This window comes from Brassica napus, chromosome C9 (assembly GCF_020379485.1).
Source record: "Brassica napus cultivar Da-Ae chromosome C9, Da-Ae, whole genome shotgun sequence".
NCBI lineage: Eukaryota > Viridiplantae > Streptophyta > Magnoliopsida > Brassicales > Brassicaceae > Brassica > Brassica napus.
In genome coordinates this window covers 30,040,301-30,056,488 of record NC_063452.1, presented here as the reverse complement: position 1 = coordinate 30,056,488, position 16,188 = coordinate 30,040,301, and the positions used below count along the sequence as shown (strand labels likewise).

General features: G+C 39.1%; 4 protein-coding genes and 1 pseudogene across 5 annotated transcripts; 1 reads left to right on the top strand and 4 right to left on the bottom strand.

The window, feature by feature from the left end:
• Positions 1–311: 311 nt before the first annotated feature.
• LOC106363331 lies at positions 312–844 on the bottom strand. Its single transcript, XM_013803088.1, has 2 exons — positions 575–844; positions 312–470 (listed from the first exon to the last, which is right to left on the bottom strand). Exons 1-2 carry the CDS (start codon positions 842–844, stop codon positions 312–314), a joined length of 429 nt encoding a protein of 142 aa, XP_013658542.1.
• A 726-nt stretch (positions 845–1,570) lies between these two features.
• LOC106451810 (DAR GTPase 2, mitochondrial) lies at positions 1,571–3,465 on the bottom strand. 2 transcript variants are annotated; one of them, XM_022703137.2, is made up of 7 exons: positions 3,269–3,465; positions 2,995–3,180; positions 2,763–2,895; positions 2,628–2,698; positions 2,381–2,477; positions 2,076–2,266; positions 1,571–1,994 (listed from the first exon to the last, which is right to left on the bottom strand). In XM_022703137.2, the coding sequence occupies exons 1-7, from the start codon at positions 3,437–3,439 to the stop codon at positions 1,752–1,754; spliced, it is 1,092 nt and encodes a 363-aa protein (XP_022558858.1). In that variant the 5' UTR covers positions 3,440–3,465; the 3' UTR covers positions 1,571–1,751. The 2 variants fall into 2 exon arrangements, with proteins under 2 accessions (XP_022558858.1, XP_013749247.1); XM_013893793.3 differs by having other exon boundaries at positions 2,763–2,913; positions 3,269–3,464.
• Positions 3,466–5,384: 1,919 nt separating this feature from the next.
• LOC106363323 lies at positions 5,385–7,703 on the top strand. The gene is made up of 4 exons (XM_013803082.1): positions 5,385–6,458; positions 6,533–6,947; positions 7,044–7,561; positions 7,641–7,703. The coding sequence occupies exons 1-4, from the start codon at positions 5,385–5,387 to the stop codon at positions 7,701–7,703; spliced, it is 2,070 nt and encodes a 689-aa protein (XP_013658536.1).
• A 270-nt stretch (positions 7,704–7,973) lies between these two features.
• On the bottom strand, positions 7,974–11,136 carry LOC106363313 (uncharacterized protein At4g04775-like). Its single transcript, XM_013803076.3, has 2 exons — positions 8,414–11,136; positions 7,974–8,308 (listed from the first exon to the last, which is right to left on the bottom strand). Exons 1-2 carry the CDS (start codon positions 8,600–8,602, stop codon positions 8,030–8,032), a joined length of 468 nt encoding a protein of 155 aa, XP_013658530.1. The 5' UTR covers positions 8,603–11,136; the 3' UTR covers positions 7,974–8,029.
• Positions 11,137–11,465: 329 nt separating this feature from the next.
• LOC106363306 lies at positions 11,466–14,505 on the bottom strand (annotated as a pseudogene).
• Between the last annotated feature and the right edge of the window lie 1,683 nt (positions 14,506–16,188).

The following is a 16,188-nucleotide window of genomic DNA, read 5'->3' as shown; positions in this document are numbered from 1 at the left end:
GCTTGTTCCTGATTCGTGTGTACCGAAACCACTGGGCCGCCATGCTGCTTAGGGACTTCCATGTCAACAGGGTCTGGATTACCATCTTCTTCTTCAGCATCATCTCCAATACGAGGATCATCACCCCCCCCCCCCCCCCCCCCCCCCCCCCCCCACAATTATCATTCTCCATCTGGTCTCCTACAACAGGCAGACACTCACCGGAATCATGTGTAATCATACCACATTGATCACAAAATCTCCTTAAACGCTCGTACCTAGACTTCAGCAACGTATTGATTCCATGAGAGAACTGAAAGTTCCTCTGGAACTTAAGGGAATTTTTCAACATTCCAGTTGAGACGCACACGCACAAACTCAACCGCCGCATTCACGTCTGGATTAAAATACACTGACATGACCTCTCCCATCCTATCACCAATGTTACGAATGACCGGTTCGTTGAGATACTTCAATGGAATTCCCCTAATCTGCACCCAAAACGGAATATGATTGAGATCCTGATCATCCATTCCCACACTCCATCGATGATCAGCATCTGATCATTAAAGGCTCAAGGACCCCTTGTTAACACCGATGAAAGCATCTCCTCCTTGGGGAACACAAATTGAAACTTCCTCCTATGAACAATACGCCCTGAGATAAGGCCAGCAAGACCCCACATTTTCGGCAAGGAATTCATGAGCGCTCGTATGTTTTTCTTCGTTTGCATAGAAGGTCTACCCATCATCGAGAACTGGTTCACCCTCCGAACCTCAGAACAAACCGCTGCAGATAAAGCCACCAGAGCATCATCAATTCTAGGATTCAAATCTTGAATAGCCCTTCTCAGATTTTCCCCCATGATCGCAAGAGCACAATCAAATCGATAAGTGCAGAGAATTTGAGTAAAAAGTTTGTAGACCGAAATTGAATACTTATCAAAATATATAAGCCCTATCTCTCGCCAAAAACTTTCGATAACTGTTTCATCGTGGTGAAGAAAACTCCCCACTACAGAAATAGAGGAATCATGGGTACAATTATGTACAAACCACCCCACTGCCAGATCGATATGAAGAATAACTGCTCTAAAATCTTCGGAAAAAATCCAAAAGTTAACGGTAAAATCGTCTTTTCAATCGCCCTAGAAGTCGCCATTACGAACTGTCTTTTCGTTTATTGATTCTTATGAACTAACCTATGTACCTAGATAATTAGGGTTTATATGAACATATGTAAGAACTAAGAACTAAGAAAGTGAAAAGATATCAAGAAAGTTCTTCATTTTTCTCGAGGTTCTGGTACTATTTTCAAAATGAAAATTTTCGGTCTTAAAGAGTTTAGACATTCAATACGAACACATAGAAGGAGAAAAACAAAATTTAAAAGCACAAGAACACATACAATGATGATCAAAGATACAACCTTGATGAAACATATGTAAACATTCAGGCATCTTAATGATGTTTCCTTCCATACAAAACGAACATGCTTTCGCTTCCAAATCAATTGATTCCACTCTCTGTTCGTTTACCAGTCTTTGTAACACATGATCAGAAGCAGCTTTTAACGAAACAAATAACAGACGGAGACGGCCATAACAAAAACCGAACCTTTCTGATCAAAAAAAGATGTGGACCCACAAAAGAAAACTTCCGCGAATGGAAGTACAATCAAGAGCGATCTTTTGACCGTTAATAAAAATTAAGCAACAAGAAGATATCATCACAATCACATAAATCTTATAAATGCTCGTGTTAAGATCTGGCTCAACAAGAAGCATGCTCCAGGGTGTAATGCCCAAGTCTACCAGTTCTATAAAGATTCAATATCTTAGAAGCAACTCTGAGATCAGCAAACTCACTTGCCTCTTCTGTAACCCTAAGCACTGTTCTTAACGCAGCAAATTGCGTCTCTACAAGTTCTCCCATGCTGATATCATCTTCTAAGTTTCCGTTAAATACTGAAATTGTCTCGTACAGAACCCTCCGTACATCGTAAACTATAAAATCCTGCAATCGATAAAACAATGATGCATTCAACAAATGAAAGACAACCGAGTACCAAACAATGCTTTTGTCTTGTTATGGTACCTGTGTATGATCTGTTGGGTACTGCCTCTTACGTTGGGCACTAGAAGTGGAGCTTTCATTGGATAAACTTCCTGTAACATCCTGGGATTTGCACAGTTTTGCCCATTTCTTGTATTCATGGCTCGAGTTTAGTAGGGTCAGACAAAACCGTGCTAGTTCTGTCTCCCCAATTATATCATCCGGAATAGCTCCTACATTGCGGGAAAAAGAACAAACCTGTAAGTTTTCCACACTATCTCTTAGAGTGAACATACATCAAAATTTTTAGTAGGCGAGATATCATGTTTGTTAAGTGCTGATCAGACCTGCTAATGCCAACTTCGAGCATATCTCAGCATCAAGCAGCTTAGGAGGAAAAACTCCAGGCGTGTCTAGAACATAGACGTTAGGATGGCTACCGATCTGAGCCAAATAAACCCCTCAGACTTAAACTAGTAGCAGCATGCACACCTCAAACAAACAGGAAGGCAAGTAGTAGCCTTACAAGGACATATAAACTGAGCCAAGAACATAATAAGCATACAAAGAAACTGAAATAAGAATGGAACAAACCTTCAAGCTCATAATGTCTTTAGTATCTCCAGGCTGTGAACTAACTGTTGTATGCTTTAGCTTCCCTTTCTCTGTAAATGAAACATGTTAGATCAAGAAGCGACGATCATATGAGAGATAAGTGGGTCTACTTGCCTGCAGCACTAATCCTCCCAATCTGATGAAGAGAATTGGCGAGAGCGGATTTTCCTACGTTAGGAACCCCAAGAAGCATCATAGTTGTAGTATGACCAGAATGGCCTGATTTGTGCAATTCCCTAACTTGACTCTGCAAGAAGTTGAGAAACTGAAAACAAAAGTCTTTTTAAGTTTCTCTTAGCCATTGAGAACAACGGAACTGAAGATTATGAAATTAAAAGAGAGTTACATTCTTGACACACTCTTTGTTATGTGAGTTAACTGCATACGAGAGATAGTTTCTCCCTTGAAAGTAAGCCATCCACTTCTTCAACTCCAAAGGATCCGCAAGCTCCATCTTGTTCAGCACAACGATCCGTGTTGAAGAAAAAGGTGAAAACTTTCTCAACAACTCATACTCAGAAGACAAGGGTGTCTACAAAAAGAAAAAAAAAACTTAGCTTGGTTCTCTGAGGCAATTAATCGAACACTTTGAAGACAATGAGATGAAGAAGAAGACGTACACGAGCGTCTCTGATCTCGAGTACGAAATCGACAAGCGGTATACGTTCAGAGATTGCACGAACCGACGCGGCCATGTGAGGCCCGTACCATCTCCGGTTAGGGTTACTAGACGCCTTCACTACGGCGTCTCCGATTTCCCTCCCAATCTTCCAGCTTTTAGCCGTTGTCATTTTCAAAATAAAGTATCTCCTTTTTTCGAAACCTAAAGCCCATAAATACAAAGCACCCTTACGGGCCTTAATACTTCGATCGTAAGGCCCATATATAGCCTATTAGACAGATGATTCTAAAGTGTACCAATTTGATTGATGAGCTATTGAATTTCTCACTGACATGTTCCTGCGTCCCCTTGCATTACCATCAACCTAAGATCAACGTTTAAAATTTACAGTGCAGAATCTACTATAGCTCAAAACTGATAAATTTATCAATAGTAATGCCATAAACACACAAAAATTACTTAAAATTTTGACTTTACTACACAACTTTTAAAAGTATAGTTAATTTCTCCATTATAGTGTTGTTTCAACTTTGAGAAAAAAAGGGTCTCTATGTGAAAAGAAGTGAAGATTGCAGAGATAAGGAGTGGAATGATGTCTGGTTGCTCGAACCAAAGAAGTTTCCAAGTTCAGATTTCTCATTTTAAACATAAGCATATGAGAGCACGTTTATTGTAGGTCTCTTAGAGCACCATTATCGCGGGCTCTTAAGGCCCGTATTTAGTGTTTTCAGATTAAAAAAAAAAAGAAAAATTGGCTAATTAGAGAGGAGACGTCGCTTAATTAAGGCACATAAGAGCATCATTATCCCACATACTCATTCAGGGGTTCTTAATCTTTTTTTAATATTTTTTAGTTGGAAAAGTGGGTTTAAGAGACTTAGTTAAGAGACGGCTATATTTGTGTGGTCTATTGCAAGTCTCTTGTTTAAAAGTTCTTTAAAAAAAAAATAAACATTATTTTATTAAACTTCAAATTTATTTATTAAATTCTTAAACATAACATTTTAAACATAGATTTAAAAAAAAAACACACAATGTAAGAAAAAATATGAAAATTGCATGTTAACCTGAAAATTGAATCCTCATGTAACTCCATCTACATCTAGTACCTGCAAACACAAAAATGTAAGAAAATATATGAATCATATCATATGATGGTCTTGTCATGCGTATATGTATGTGAACGACTAAATAAACATTGTAGCAAATAACGCAATGTTTACCTCTCCTGCAAAGAAAAGATTTGGAACCAATCTGCTCTCCATTGTCTTCAAAGAAATCTTGATACACCAAGAGACGTTGTAAACATCAGGTTCAGTAAAAACCCCAACAAAAAACACAAAGGATTAGAAGTTTTCAAAAAGCAAACCTCGGATAAAGGAACCTCTCCTGCTGTGACTTGAAATGTACAATGTTTAAGAAGATCAGAGATTGAGCTCAAAAAGTTATTTGACAATGAAGCCCACACGGTGTCTTTTGAAGAACCCTGTTATATCATGAAGATAGTCAAGGACATCTGCACAAGATCAACATGCTTTTACGATAGGTTAAAGCTACAAAAGAAAGTTTGATAAGAACCTCGCGGTCTAGAATGTATCTCCAGAATCTATTGACAAGACTGAATTGAGGAGGAAAAGTATTGGATACCTTATGCTTCTGCATTAAACAATGCTCAAAACTTTTCAAATCAAAGACCAACAGAGAGAAAAGAGAGTAAAAGTGTGAAATGTTGCTACTGAGAAGTATCATATAGCGCCAAATCTCTCCGAAACTATTGCCTCTGTCTATATGTCCCCGAAATTAAAGTTTTATATCTATTTCCCCCTGAATACATAGTTCGAGACCTATTTCCCCACAATGATCGAATTAGTTGGTTTATTATCGGTTTACTGTTTAAGTTAAACCATAAACCACTTAAAGTTGATAGTTAACCAAATAAGATCCAATTAAGATCGATTTAAACCCGATTTAAACCCGATTTAAGACCCGGACTCATTAAAAAAAGTGATCCAAACCCATACCCGAGTATTCTCCATCGATACACTTGATAGAAAAATTCCCAACTTGTTGAACCCTAGAAAACAAAATCTCATTCGATTTGGAAGCAGCGATCAATGGAGTCAGTGTCTGAAGCATTTCAAAACGCAGAGGGTCCAAACGTGGAAGATGAGTTCGACGAAGAAGCCGTGGAGAGAGACGCGTTCGAAATCGAACAGCTGGTAGATAACTACGTCAACGAGCCTTCAATTCGACATGATGAGATTCCAGAAAGTGATAGTGATGACAGCGATAACGAGGGTAACAAGAGTGAGAAAGTTTCGAAACAGAAGTCAAGCAACCCTGTGAGGCGTGGTAACGGGATATTGTACAAGGATCAAAGATTCTTCAATGGAGTGGCTTTTAAGGAGTGTGTCCTTGATTACGCACTCAGAACAGGTCGTAATATCAAACAGTACAGGTATGATAAAGATAAGATTGGATTTAAATGTGTTGGTGGATTGAGTGAAGATGAAGGTGAAGCTTGTGAATGGAAAGTATATGCATCTGTGCTTCCTAGTGACAATATATGGAAAGTTAGGGTCTTTGTAGAAAAGCATAGCTGTGTTCCTAATGGATCATGTGAGATGTTGAAGGTTCCACAGATTGCTAGGTTGTTCGTCGATAAGATTAGAGAGGAACCGGAGTATTATATGCCCATGAAAATAGAGGAAATAATTCAGGAGAAATGGGGACTCACTGTCACGAGGCCGCAGTGTCAAGCAGCTAGGATTAAGGCGTTGAAGTGGATTGAATTTGAATATGATCACCAGTTTGCACGGCTCCGTGATTATGCGGCAGAGCTAATTCTGTCAAATAGTGATTCAACAGTGGAGATTGAGACACTGACAAACACCGATGGTAAAGAAGAGTTTAACCGGTTTTACGTTTGTTTTAATAATATCAAACAAACCTGGAAAGATACATGTAGACCACTGATAGGGATGGATGGTTGCTTCCTGAAACACAAAGTAAAGGGTCAGTTTCTGGTTGCATTAGGAAGAGATGCTGATAATGCTATATATCCAATAGCTTGGGGTGTTGTCCAAGTTGAAAATAATGACAACTGGTTATGGTTTGTGAGTAAAGTTAGAGACGACTTGGGGCAGAAGGATGGCAATGATTTTATCTTGGTTTCAGATCGCCAAAAGGTCAGACATTTTATCTTGATATTATGTTTAGGTTAGACGATTTGGGGCTGATTGCTGAGTTGTTTTTTTTTTAGGGATTGATACACGCTGTCAATTTGGCGCTACCAAAGATTGAGCACAGAATGTGTGTGAGACACATCTATGGTAATCTGAAGAAGAAACATGGGAGTAAATCAGACATGAAACCATATATATGGGGCTTGGCATGGAGCTATAACGAAGCAGAGTTCCAACAACGTTTAGACAGAATATTCAATTACGATTCTGCAGTGTATGATGATGTTCAGAGGATGAATCCAAGGACTTGGTGTAGAGCTTTCTACAAGATAGGGAGTTGCTGTGAAGATGTTGAAAACAACTCAACCGAGTCTTTCAATAGCACTATAACAAATGCTAGAGAGAAGCCATTTGTCCCAATGCTGGAAACCGTTAGGCGACTTGCAATGGCACGCATTGCTAAGCGTTCTGCTATTTCTCATAATCACAAAGGTAAAGTCATGTTCTGTTTTTATGTTTTCTTGTGTTGCTTTATTTATATTTTAATGTTCTGTTTTTATTTTTTCATGTTCGGTTTTTATGTTTCAGGTCTTTGTACACCATACGTTGTAGATTTTCTCGCAGAAGAGCATAAGAAAGCTTCACTATGCACAGTGAAAAGAAGCACAAATGGGATGTATGAAGCAAAGGTTGATGGGTGTACTTACCGTGTGAGTTTGGAGAGGAGAACTTGCACTTGCAAGAAATTTGAGATTTGTGGAATTCCCTGCGAGCATGCCTATGGCGTGATGCTACAGAATAAACTCGCTCCAGAAAACTTTGTCTGCCATTGGTTTCGTACTGCTATATGGAGACGGAACTATACTGAAGGTCTTGTTCCAGTGAGAGGTGCTCCGTTTTGGCCTTCCACGAGTGCTCCTAATGTTCACATTCCTCCTGATCCAAAACAACCGGGGAAGAAGAAGATTACCAAAGCAGAAAAGAAAAGAAAGAAAGGAGTTAATGAATCACCGACAAAGAAGCAACCTAAGCACAAGAAACGTACAATGCATTGTGGAATTTGTGGAAAAGCTGACCACAACTCAAGGTTTCACAAAAAGAACCAGGTTTGTTCAATTCTTCATCGCCTATTTTGTGTAGCAAGACAAGGATTCACTAATCTTTCTCTCTTTTGTGTTTTGTCAGCCCTCTCAAGCTCATTCTCCAGCTCCTTCTCAAACAGCTTCACCAACGAATTGTCAAGCTTGATGAGTGTTTGTTCTTTATATGTTGTCTAGACCTTATCTCGTTTTCTGTGGATGTTTGTGGGGTTGAACTTTTTAGGTAGAAAGTATCTAAATCTTATTTGAAAATCAATATCTTTTGCCCTTTTTTATGCGGAGATCACATGGCTCTTTTGTTTACGTTTTATTTGTGCAAGCACATGGCTTTCATGTTTGTTTATGTTATCTTTTGTCGATTTTCAATGCTCATATATTAAAACTTAAAGGTCTTACAATACTACTAGAACACAATAAGAACATGGAACAGTCTTAAAATATTACTTAAAAACACAACAAGCTGAACCATTTTCTTCATACAACCTTGCCCACTATCACTCCCAATACTACACATCCAACAAGTCCTAATACCATCATTTTCTTCATGCTTGCTTTGGCTTCTATCAACACTTGTTCTACCTGATCAAATATCTCTTTTTCCACTGTCATTTGAACTTTCTCAGCCAACAAAGTCTCTGTTTTTGCCATCTCTATCAGTTGTTCTTCATGCCTTGCAATTTTGAATTGGAGTGATTCAACTTCGTTTATCAAAACCTCATCAATCCACTTGAATACATGGTTATCATTCATAAGCTACATCATGAATTGCAGCATAAAACATCAATCATTTATTTGGCTCTCATCGCAAAATCAATTAAACAAAACAGAAACACTTAGGCATAACAAAAAAGAACTCACCTTCTTCGCTGCAGCATGGGCACATCGGAAGTATCTTCTGTATGGGTTATGGTCGGATTTTGACATCAGAGGGACAATTTCAGTGCCACACCAACATCTCTTTGGAATCCCTATTATCTTTCCACCTCTGCGAAGAGAACTACTTCCTCCACTCGATGCTCCAGATACATCACTTGAAGCCCCTGACATTATGATTCTTCAAAAGCAGAGATAGAGAATGTAGGGTTCTTATTTTTGTTTTCAGAGATTTGGGGATGTCTGTGTTTTGGGTTTATGAACATATGTAAGGGTCGGGTTAGTTTTTGTTTTTGCTCGGGTATTACTTTTGGTCGGGTTTTAGTTTGGGTCGTGATTTCGGTTTAGTCTCAAGTAAAGTAGTAAACCGATAATAAACCAACTAATTCGATCATTGTGGGGAAATAGGTCTCGAACTATGTATTCGGGGGGAAATGGATATAAAACTTTAATCTCGGGGACATATAGACAGAGGCAATAGTTTCGGAGAGATTTGGCGCTATATGATACTTCTCGTGGGGAAATAGCTCGTCGACCCGGTTAAAGCTACAAAAGAAAGTTTGATAAGAACCTCGCGGTCTAGAATGTATCTCCAGAATCTATTGACAAGACTGAATTGAGGAGGAAAAGTATTGGATACCTTATGCTTCTGCATTAAACAATGCTCAAAACTTTTCAAATCAAAGACCAACAGAGAGAAAAGAGAGTAAAAGTGTGAAATGTTGCTACTGAGAACTGCAGCTTGTGTTGTTTGAGTAGAGATTTAGCAGTTTCAATATTGATATCGGGTATGAAGTCAACAATAAGAAGCTCTGCAAACAAACCATATCAAAGAGTGATCAGGAACAAAATTTCTACTCTTTGAAGATGGAAGATCTGAACCTTTGTAATCTGAAGTGAAGAGTTGACGTGCACCCCATGCAGAGTATCAGACTCAACAAATGAAGAAAACGAAGGACTTAAATAACCACCACACCAACAACTTCAATTAAGCAAGCTCCCACAAGGGTCAAGAACCAAATTCTCAAAGGTGAAAGCTTTATTACTTTTTCTCAAATCAGATCACACAATCGATGATCCAGAAACATAAACCTAAACCCTATTCAGAAATTTAGCAGAATCACACCCAGAAGCTTAATTCAACAAAACCCGTGTACGAAGAAGACGCCGCGGCGGAGGAAGACGTGAGGTTGACGAGAAGTGAGTCTCTGAGTCGGCTGATGGAGTCGGAGTCGCCGCAGAGAGGTCATCGTCGGAGTCGCCGGTTGATGGAGTCGGAGTCGTCGCGGAGAGGAGAGAGAAAGAGAGAGGACACGTGTGCACAAGAGACGTCTCTTGTGTGGCTTAATTAAGCTACGTCTCCTCTCTAATTAGCCAAATTTTTTTTAAAAAATCAGAAAATACTAAATACGGATCTTAAGAGCCCGCGATAATGGTGCTCTAAGAGACGGGATCTTGTGGACACGTGTCATTATCTCACCCCTCTCTCTCTCTCGACCAAAGCATCCTCTCTCTTTCTCTCGTGTCTCCGCGACGACTCCGACTCCATCAACCGGCGACTCCGACGATGACCTCTCCGCGACGACTCCGACTCCATCAGCCGACTCAGAGACTCATTCTCGTCAACCTCACGTCTTCCTCCGCCGCGGCGTCTTCTTCGCACACAGGTTAGGTTTATGTTTTGAGAAAAAGTAATAAAGCTTTCACCTTTGAGAATTTGGTTCTTGACCCTTGTGGGAGCTTGCTTAATTGAAGTTGTTGGTGTGGTGGTTATTGAAGTCCTTCACTTTCTTCATTTGTTGAGTCTGATACTCTCGGTTTGATAATAATCAATGATCTACTGATTTTGGGAATATATCAAAACCATTTCTTTTGCTTTGAAATTGATCTTTAGTAAGTAAGGATCCTCTAGTTTTTCAAGTGGGTTCATTTCAAGGTCTTTTGGTGTGATGTTTGTTTCTCACTAAAAAGTCTGATCCTTGCATGTTGGTCTTTGTTTATCACCAAATCACGTGTTACAACTTCTATTGTGTTCTATTGTGCTTAGTTATTTATTCTCAGACAAGATTCAGAACAATGGTCTCATTTTGTTTGATTGATTTAGTTGACATGTTTGGCTTTTTCATAAGGTATAAAAAGATTTGTTTTGGAGTGTTAAAGATCTCGTATGAATGCTGGATATGGAAAGAGTTGGTGAGCTTAAGAGGCATAGAGACGAGATGATGGGTCACTTTGGTGGTTATCTGAATCATTTTCAAGAGTTTGAGCCTGTGGTAAGGCCGCCAACGATGGAATCAAACTATCCTTTGCTGGAGATTGAAGAGGTTGTGGCTGCTGGTGATGATGAAGCTGGTTCTAGCTCGTTCCGTGGGGTTAGTCATCCTCCAGAGAAGCCAAGCATAGCTGAGGAGCCTGCAACATCTCTGTCTCCGTTCTCTACGGCTCGTGCAACATCTCTACAGAGCCATAGACAAGGAGTTCCAAAGAGTTTTTGTAGACACAGCCGGAAATTCGTGCAGCTACGTACCTAGTCTAGCTCATCCTCATGGATCCTCCAAGCAAGACACAACCCGCATAAGATATAGGAAAAATAGATTCAACTAGGTGCATGGTGTTTTGCTCTTCTTATGTTTTTTTTTTTTTGAACTTTTCACTTTTTTTAATTTCAACCCCCTTCATATTTTTTTTAAGATAAAAATGTTATAAGAATTTAATAAATAAATTTGAAGTTTAATACAATAATGTTTTAATTTTTTTTTTTTTAAGAACCCTTAAATAAGAGACTTGCAATGGACCACACAAATATATCTCTCTCTTAACTAAGTCTTTTAAACCCACTTTTCCAACTAAAATTTTTTAAAAAAAGATTAAGAACACCATGCTTAAATAAGAAACATAAGAGACGTCTTTTAGCGTTTTTAGTTAAAAGCTAAGAGACCGTATCTTATATTACTCTAAGAGATTCAACCTAAGAAACGTGCAATAAACATGCTATGAGGTTTTACATTAACAGACACACATGAGACACAACAGACCAAATCTTTCCATAGTTTCTGTGAAAGAGTTTAACACCTTGAAGAATAAAGAACTGAAGAAGACATAATCATAAAATGGAAAAACAGACCTCTGGGCTCTGGCTATAGCCCTCTCTCGTTTTATCTGTTTCTTCCTGACACAACGACTTTAGATAGTAAAACAAAGCCAACAAGAACCTCATAATAGCTTAGAAATCAAAAGACCATAGAAAATAACATAGAGATGAACAAAGCATTAACGCATTTTTATTTACTTTCCGAAAAACATATAATAAAAAGTACAAACTTCTGGGTACGACAAAATTAAAGAAAACCCAAAGCTTCAAACTTTCAGTCAATCACGACAAGCTCATTGTACTCTGGTCCAGATATAACAGCGTCCATGATGGTCATGGGATCAATCTCTCCGTCATTATCCAAAAACATTTTGATCAAGTTCTTGGAAAAGCCACTCACCAATGCCACACCTTTATCGCTTCTCGCAACCGGCGTCGACTTCGAGTCCCTCAGGTTCCAAAACACTATCTCCGGCACTCCGTACCCTCTCTCTTTGTACTTGCTCACGATTACCTGATAGTTAGTTTCCCAGCTACTCGTTTCCCTTGTGTTATAACGGGAATAAGACGACGAGGCTTCGTCAAACTCCATGTCGCTGAACACAAACACCCTCTTGATCATCCCCTCCGGCTTCAACTTCCCTTCTACAGCGACTTTCAAGATCAGATCAAACACTTTCTGAAAGTCAGTGTTGGCTCCCCAGTCCATGTCCCTCACGACATGGAGTCCGGCTGAAAGTAATCAGCTTTCCTCTCCACGGCTCCTCCGCTAGCTCAGAGACGAGTAGACCCAGAGCGACGGATACTTCCATGGGAGTACCCTCCATCGATCCCGAAACGTCCGAGATTGCTATGCAGTTCGTCAACGAACCTTTCGTCCTCATATCATCAACCATTCGTTTCCACTGAAGCTCAGCGACTTCTCCGCCGTCTAAGTCACCGATTATCTCGTGTGGCAACACAGCTCCAGCTGCTATCTTCGTCTTCCCTGACTTGTCATCTTCGAGATACTTCTTAAACCTCTCTTCGTCGTGGCTCAAGAATATCTCCTTGTACGACTTCATCGCCACTGATGCTACACGGTTGTACGGAAGAGACCCCCACTCTTTGGCTCCCATGTAAACCTCCGGGAGCTGCAGAGTCTTTCGGAGAGGAACAAGAACGTGTTTCCTTAGCCGTAGTGAGCTTCCTCGACGCCTTCGTATTCAGGGAAGGTCTCTCGCGGGAAGAGCTTTCTAGCGATGCTCTCGCAGAGAAGTGTTGCTTTGTCGAAGGAAGAGTCTATAGATGGACACCATTTAGCTGCTAGAGAGATCTTGTTCGTCTCGCCGGACGTCAGGAACTCGAGATCTCTCCTTAGGAGGTTTGAGAATAGATCGGAGACGCGTTCGTGGAGGAAGCGGTACTCGGCGTCGTGGGAGTATCTTGTAAACGCCTCTTTACCCATAGAGATCTTCTCCAGCTTACGGTTTATACTCGCTATAGCTTTATCAGCTTGGTTCTTCATCTCTGCCGTCGCTACCCTCACCTCTCTCGTCGCTGCCGTCTTCCTTTTTCGGCTACCTTGACCAGTTTTACTGATGAAACCATCAACTCTTCTTCCTCTTCCTCTACAGCTTTTCCTCTGCATCCATTCAGACTTCTGGGTGTCACGGATCTTGGATCCTTTAAGAATCCGGTCAAGAATCTCTGGAAAGTCCTTAAAATAGCCAAACTTGGAGAGAGACTCTAGGTTACAAGCTAGGGTTTTGGGATGGGAACCATGGAGCCATAGCGCCGCCGTGTAAAACCCCTCCTTGTCCGACTTTCCTGTACCACGGACTCCACGTAGGTTACATATAAGTTTGAGAGTTATTAGAGGGTCATGGTCCCAAGCGAGTTGGAGCCGCTCCTCCGATCCACAGATTTCTTGGGCGTGCTGGGAACAACGTGGAAGAAGAAGTCGAGGCAAGGATTGCCTGCGGAGAGGTACGTGCCCGCTCCATTCTCGGTTAGGCCCTTCTGAGGAGAAGATGGATCCTTCACTTTGATTGAATTGTTGAAGTTTTCGACCATCAGGTCTATGAATGGGTTGCGTGGACCAGAAGCTATGATGGGTTTTGGGAGGAGGGGCTTGGAGTCTCGGAGCTCTGGTGGACCAATCAACGGAGAAGCCATGCTTATTAATTTAAAGAGAGCGAAGATTTATTGGCAAGAGTTTTACTGGAAGCGAAAGTGATGAAGGAAGCTGATGTTTTGGCCTTATTTATATAGAAAGAAAAGCCCTAATTAATCTCTAGCCTTGGGGATCACGTTCTTGTAGAGTCGGTGACGTTTAGAGTTGTGCAGTAATTTGCAAAGTCGGCGGGCCAAAGATCAGTGCTTTATGTGATGATAAGAATATCGTAATCTCAAGTTATAATTTACCATACCCGATATCCGAACCCGTAACCGAACTCGACTCGAAAACCAAAACCGAAATCCGAACCGAAGTAGCAAAATACCCGAACGAGTATTGAGTTAGAAGATATTGGATATCCGAACCCGAACGGATAGTATCTGAACCCAAATGGATATTCGATATAACCGAACATATGAATATTTGATCCTTTATTTCTAGTTTAATTCTCTAATTTTATTTCAAATATTAAAATTGATTCTCCATATGGCTTAAAAGCAGATAATATACATATAATTATAGATAAAAGCAGTTGCTATTCAATTACAATATATATTAAGCTCTTGTTTCTTATATTAACAAAAGTTGCATCCAAAGTTTTAAAATAACAACTAAATTAGCGTTTATATTTTTAAAGTTTTATCTTCGAACCTATTAATAGTTTAATATATTATAAATTAGAAAACCAGTTAAGTTAAAGTATGTATTTTAAATACAAAAAACTTAAACAATGAAGAATTTAATTTGTTTTCTTCAAAATCTAAATATCTGAACCGACCCAAAATAACCGAACCCGAACTTAAAATACCCAAACCCGACCAGAAATGTAAAAATATCCGAACGGGTTCTATACTTCTATACTGAAATACCCGAAATTCGAAATACCCGATCCGAACCCGAACGGGTATCCGAACGCCCACCCCTATATTAAAACTGAAGTACCTTTTGGTACTATTTGGAAACATGGATAGCAGTATAAATGAAAATTATTTGGATACATGGATAGTAGTATAAAAAAGAAGTATAATGTCTTTTTAATAATTTCATTAATATAATTACATTAATTGTCTTTCAATTATTCACTCAGTTTAACAATTTTATTAATTATATTATCTTAACAATACATCACATTACTAACTATATTACCATAATAATAATAGTGCCGATTTTTATTTATTAGTTAATCAACATTAACTTTGTGCAAATTATAAAATCAAAAATGTAAAATAACTGGGTTTTGCAAACAGTAAGTGAACTGTTTTTTTGCAATTTTAACCTCTGGTAGTCTTCCATCTTGTTGAGCTTTTCTACATAAGCGTGATAGAACTTCATTGCACAGGATAAAGATGTATTGCGAGAAAAGATCACCCTACCTGATGCCTCTCTATGGGATCACCTTTCCAAGAACAGAATCATTGATTAAGAAGGAGTATGACACCGTTGTTACACACTCTAATATCCAGGTAACAAAAGTGTCATGGAAACCCAGCGTTGATAAGACACATTTAATGAAACTCCACTCTAATATGTCATTTGCTTTATTCATATCAGATTTAACTGCCATGTAGTATCTTTTCTTGGCCTTTGTGGTCTTGAGATAGGGGAGGATCTCATGTGTAATGAGCACATTATCTGAGATCACGGCTAGATATAAAAGCTGACTGATTCTCCGATATAGTGCACTGTAGTAGGGGTTTCAAACGTAAAGATAGTAATTTTGAAATTGCCTTGTAATACACATTGCACAAGGCAATAAGCATGTAGTCGAAAGCCAGTTTAGGGCTTGAAATTTTAGGAATCAGCCTGATATGTGTAGAATTAATAGCTTGTGGCAGTGATCCGTGTATGAAGAAGTTCTGAATCTCTCTTATCATGGCAGGTCCCACTGTGTCACAATTGGATTGAAAGAAACTAGTGAGAAGCCATCTGGCCCGGGTGCCTTATCTGGATGAATAGAGAACATGACTGTTGTGATTTCTTATGCAGATGGGAGTCCTATAAGTGCTTCATTCTGCGTTGCTGAAATTTTCGACTTCAAAGCACTTTGAACTGTAGCAAAACAATCACTAGAAGATGAGGTGAAGATGTCAAAGAAGTAAGCTGCAATGTCAGAGAAGTAAGCTGCGTAAACTTAAAGCTTATTTTGAGATACACATAAAAGTGATATTTTTATTTTCATTTAATTTGTAATCCGTTATACATGAAAAAATTAAGATGAAAAATGTACAATTTTTTAATGGAAATTTTAGGTAGACTATTTCAGTAGATATAAAGCCAATTTAATTATCGAAATCATTAATATATAATGTGATTGCATATATCAAAACCAAAAGGTTATTTTTTGAATAAATTATAAAAAAAAACATTTCCGTTGACGAAGCCCTTTTTGTTCCGTCAAACGTCAACAGTTAAATATAATTAATAAAACTAAATATTCACTTTCCGTCAAGCCATTAGGGCGCAAAAAATATTAGATATATTGTTAGTATCTCAAAACTTTAGAATTTCAAA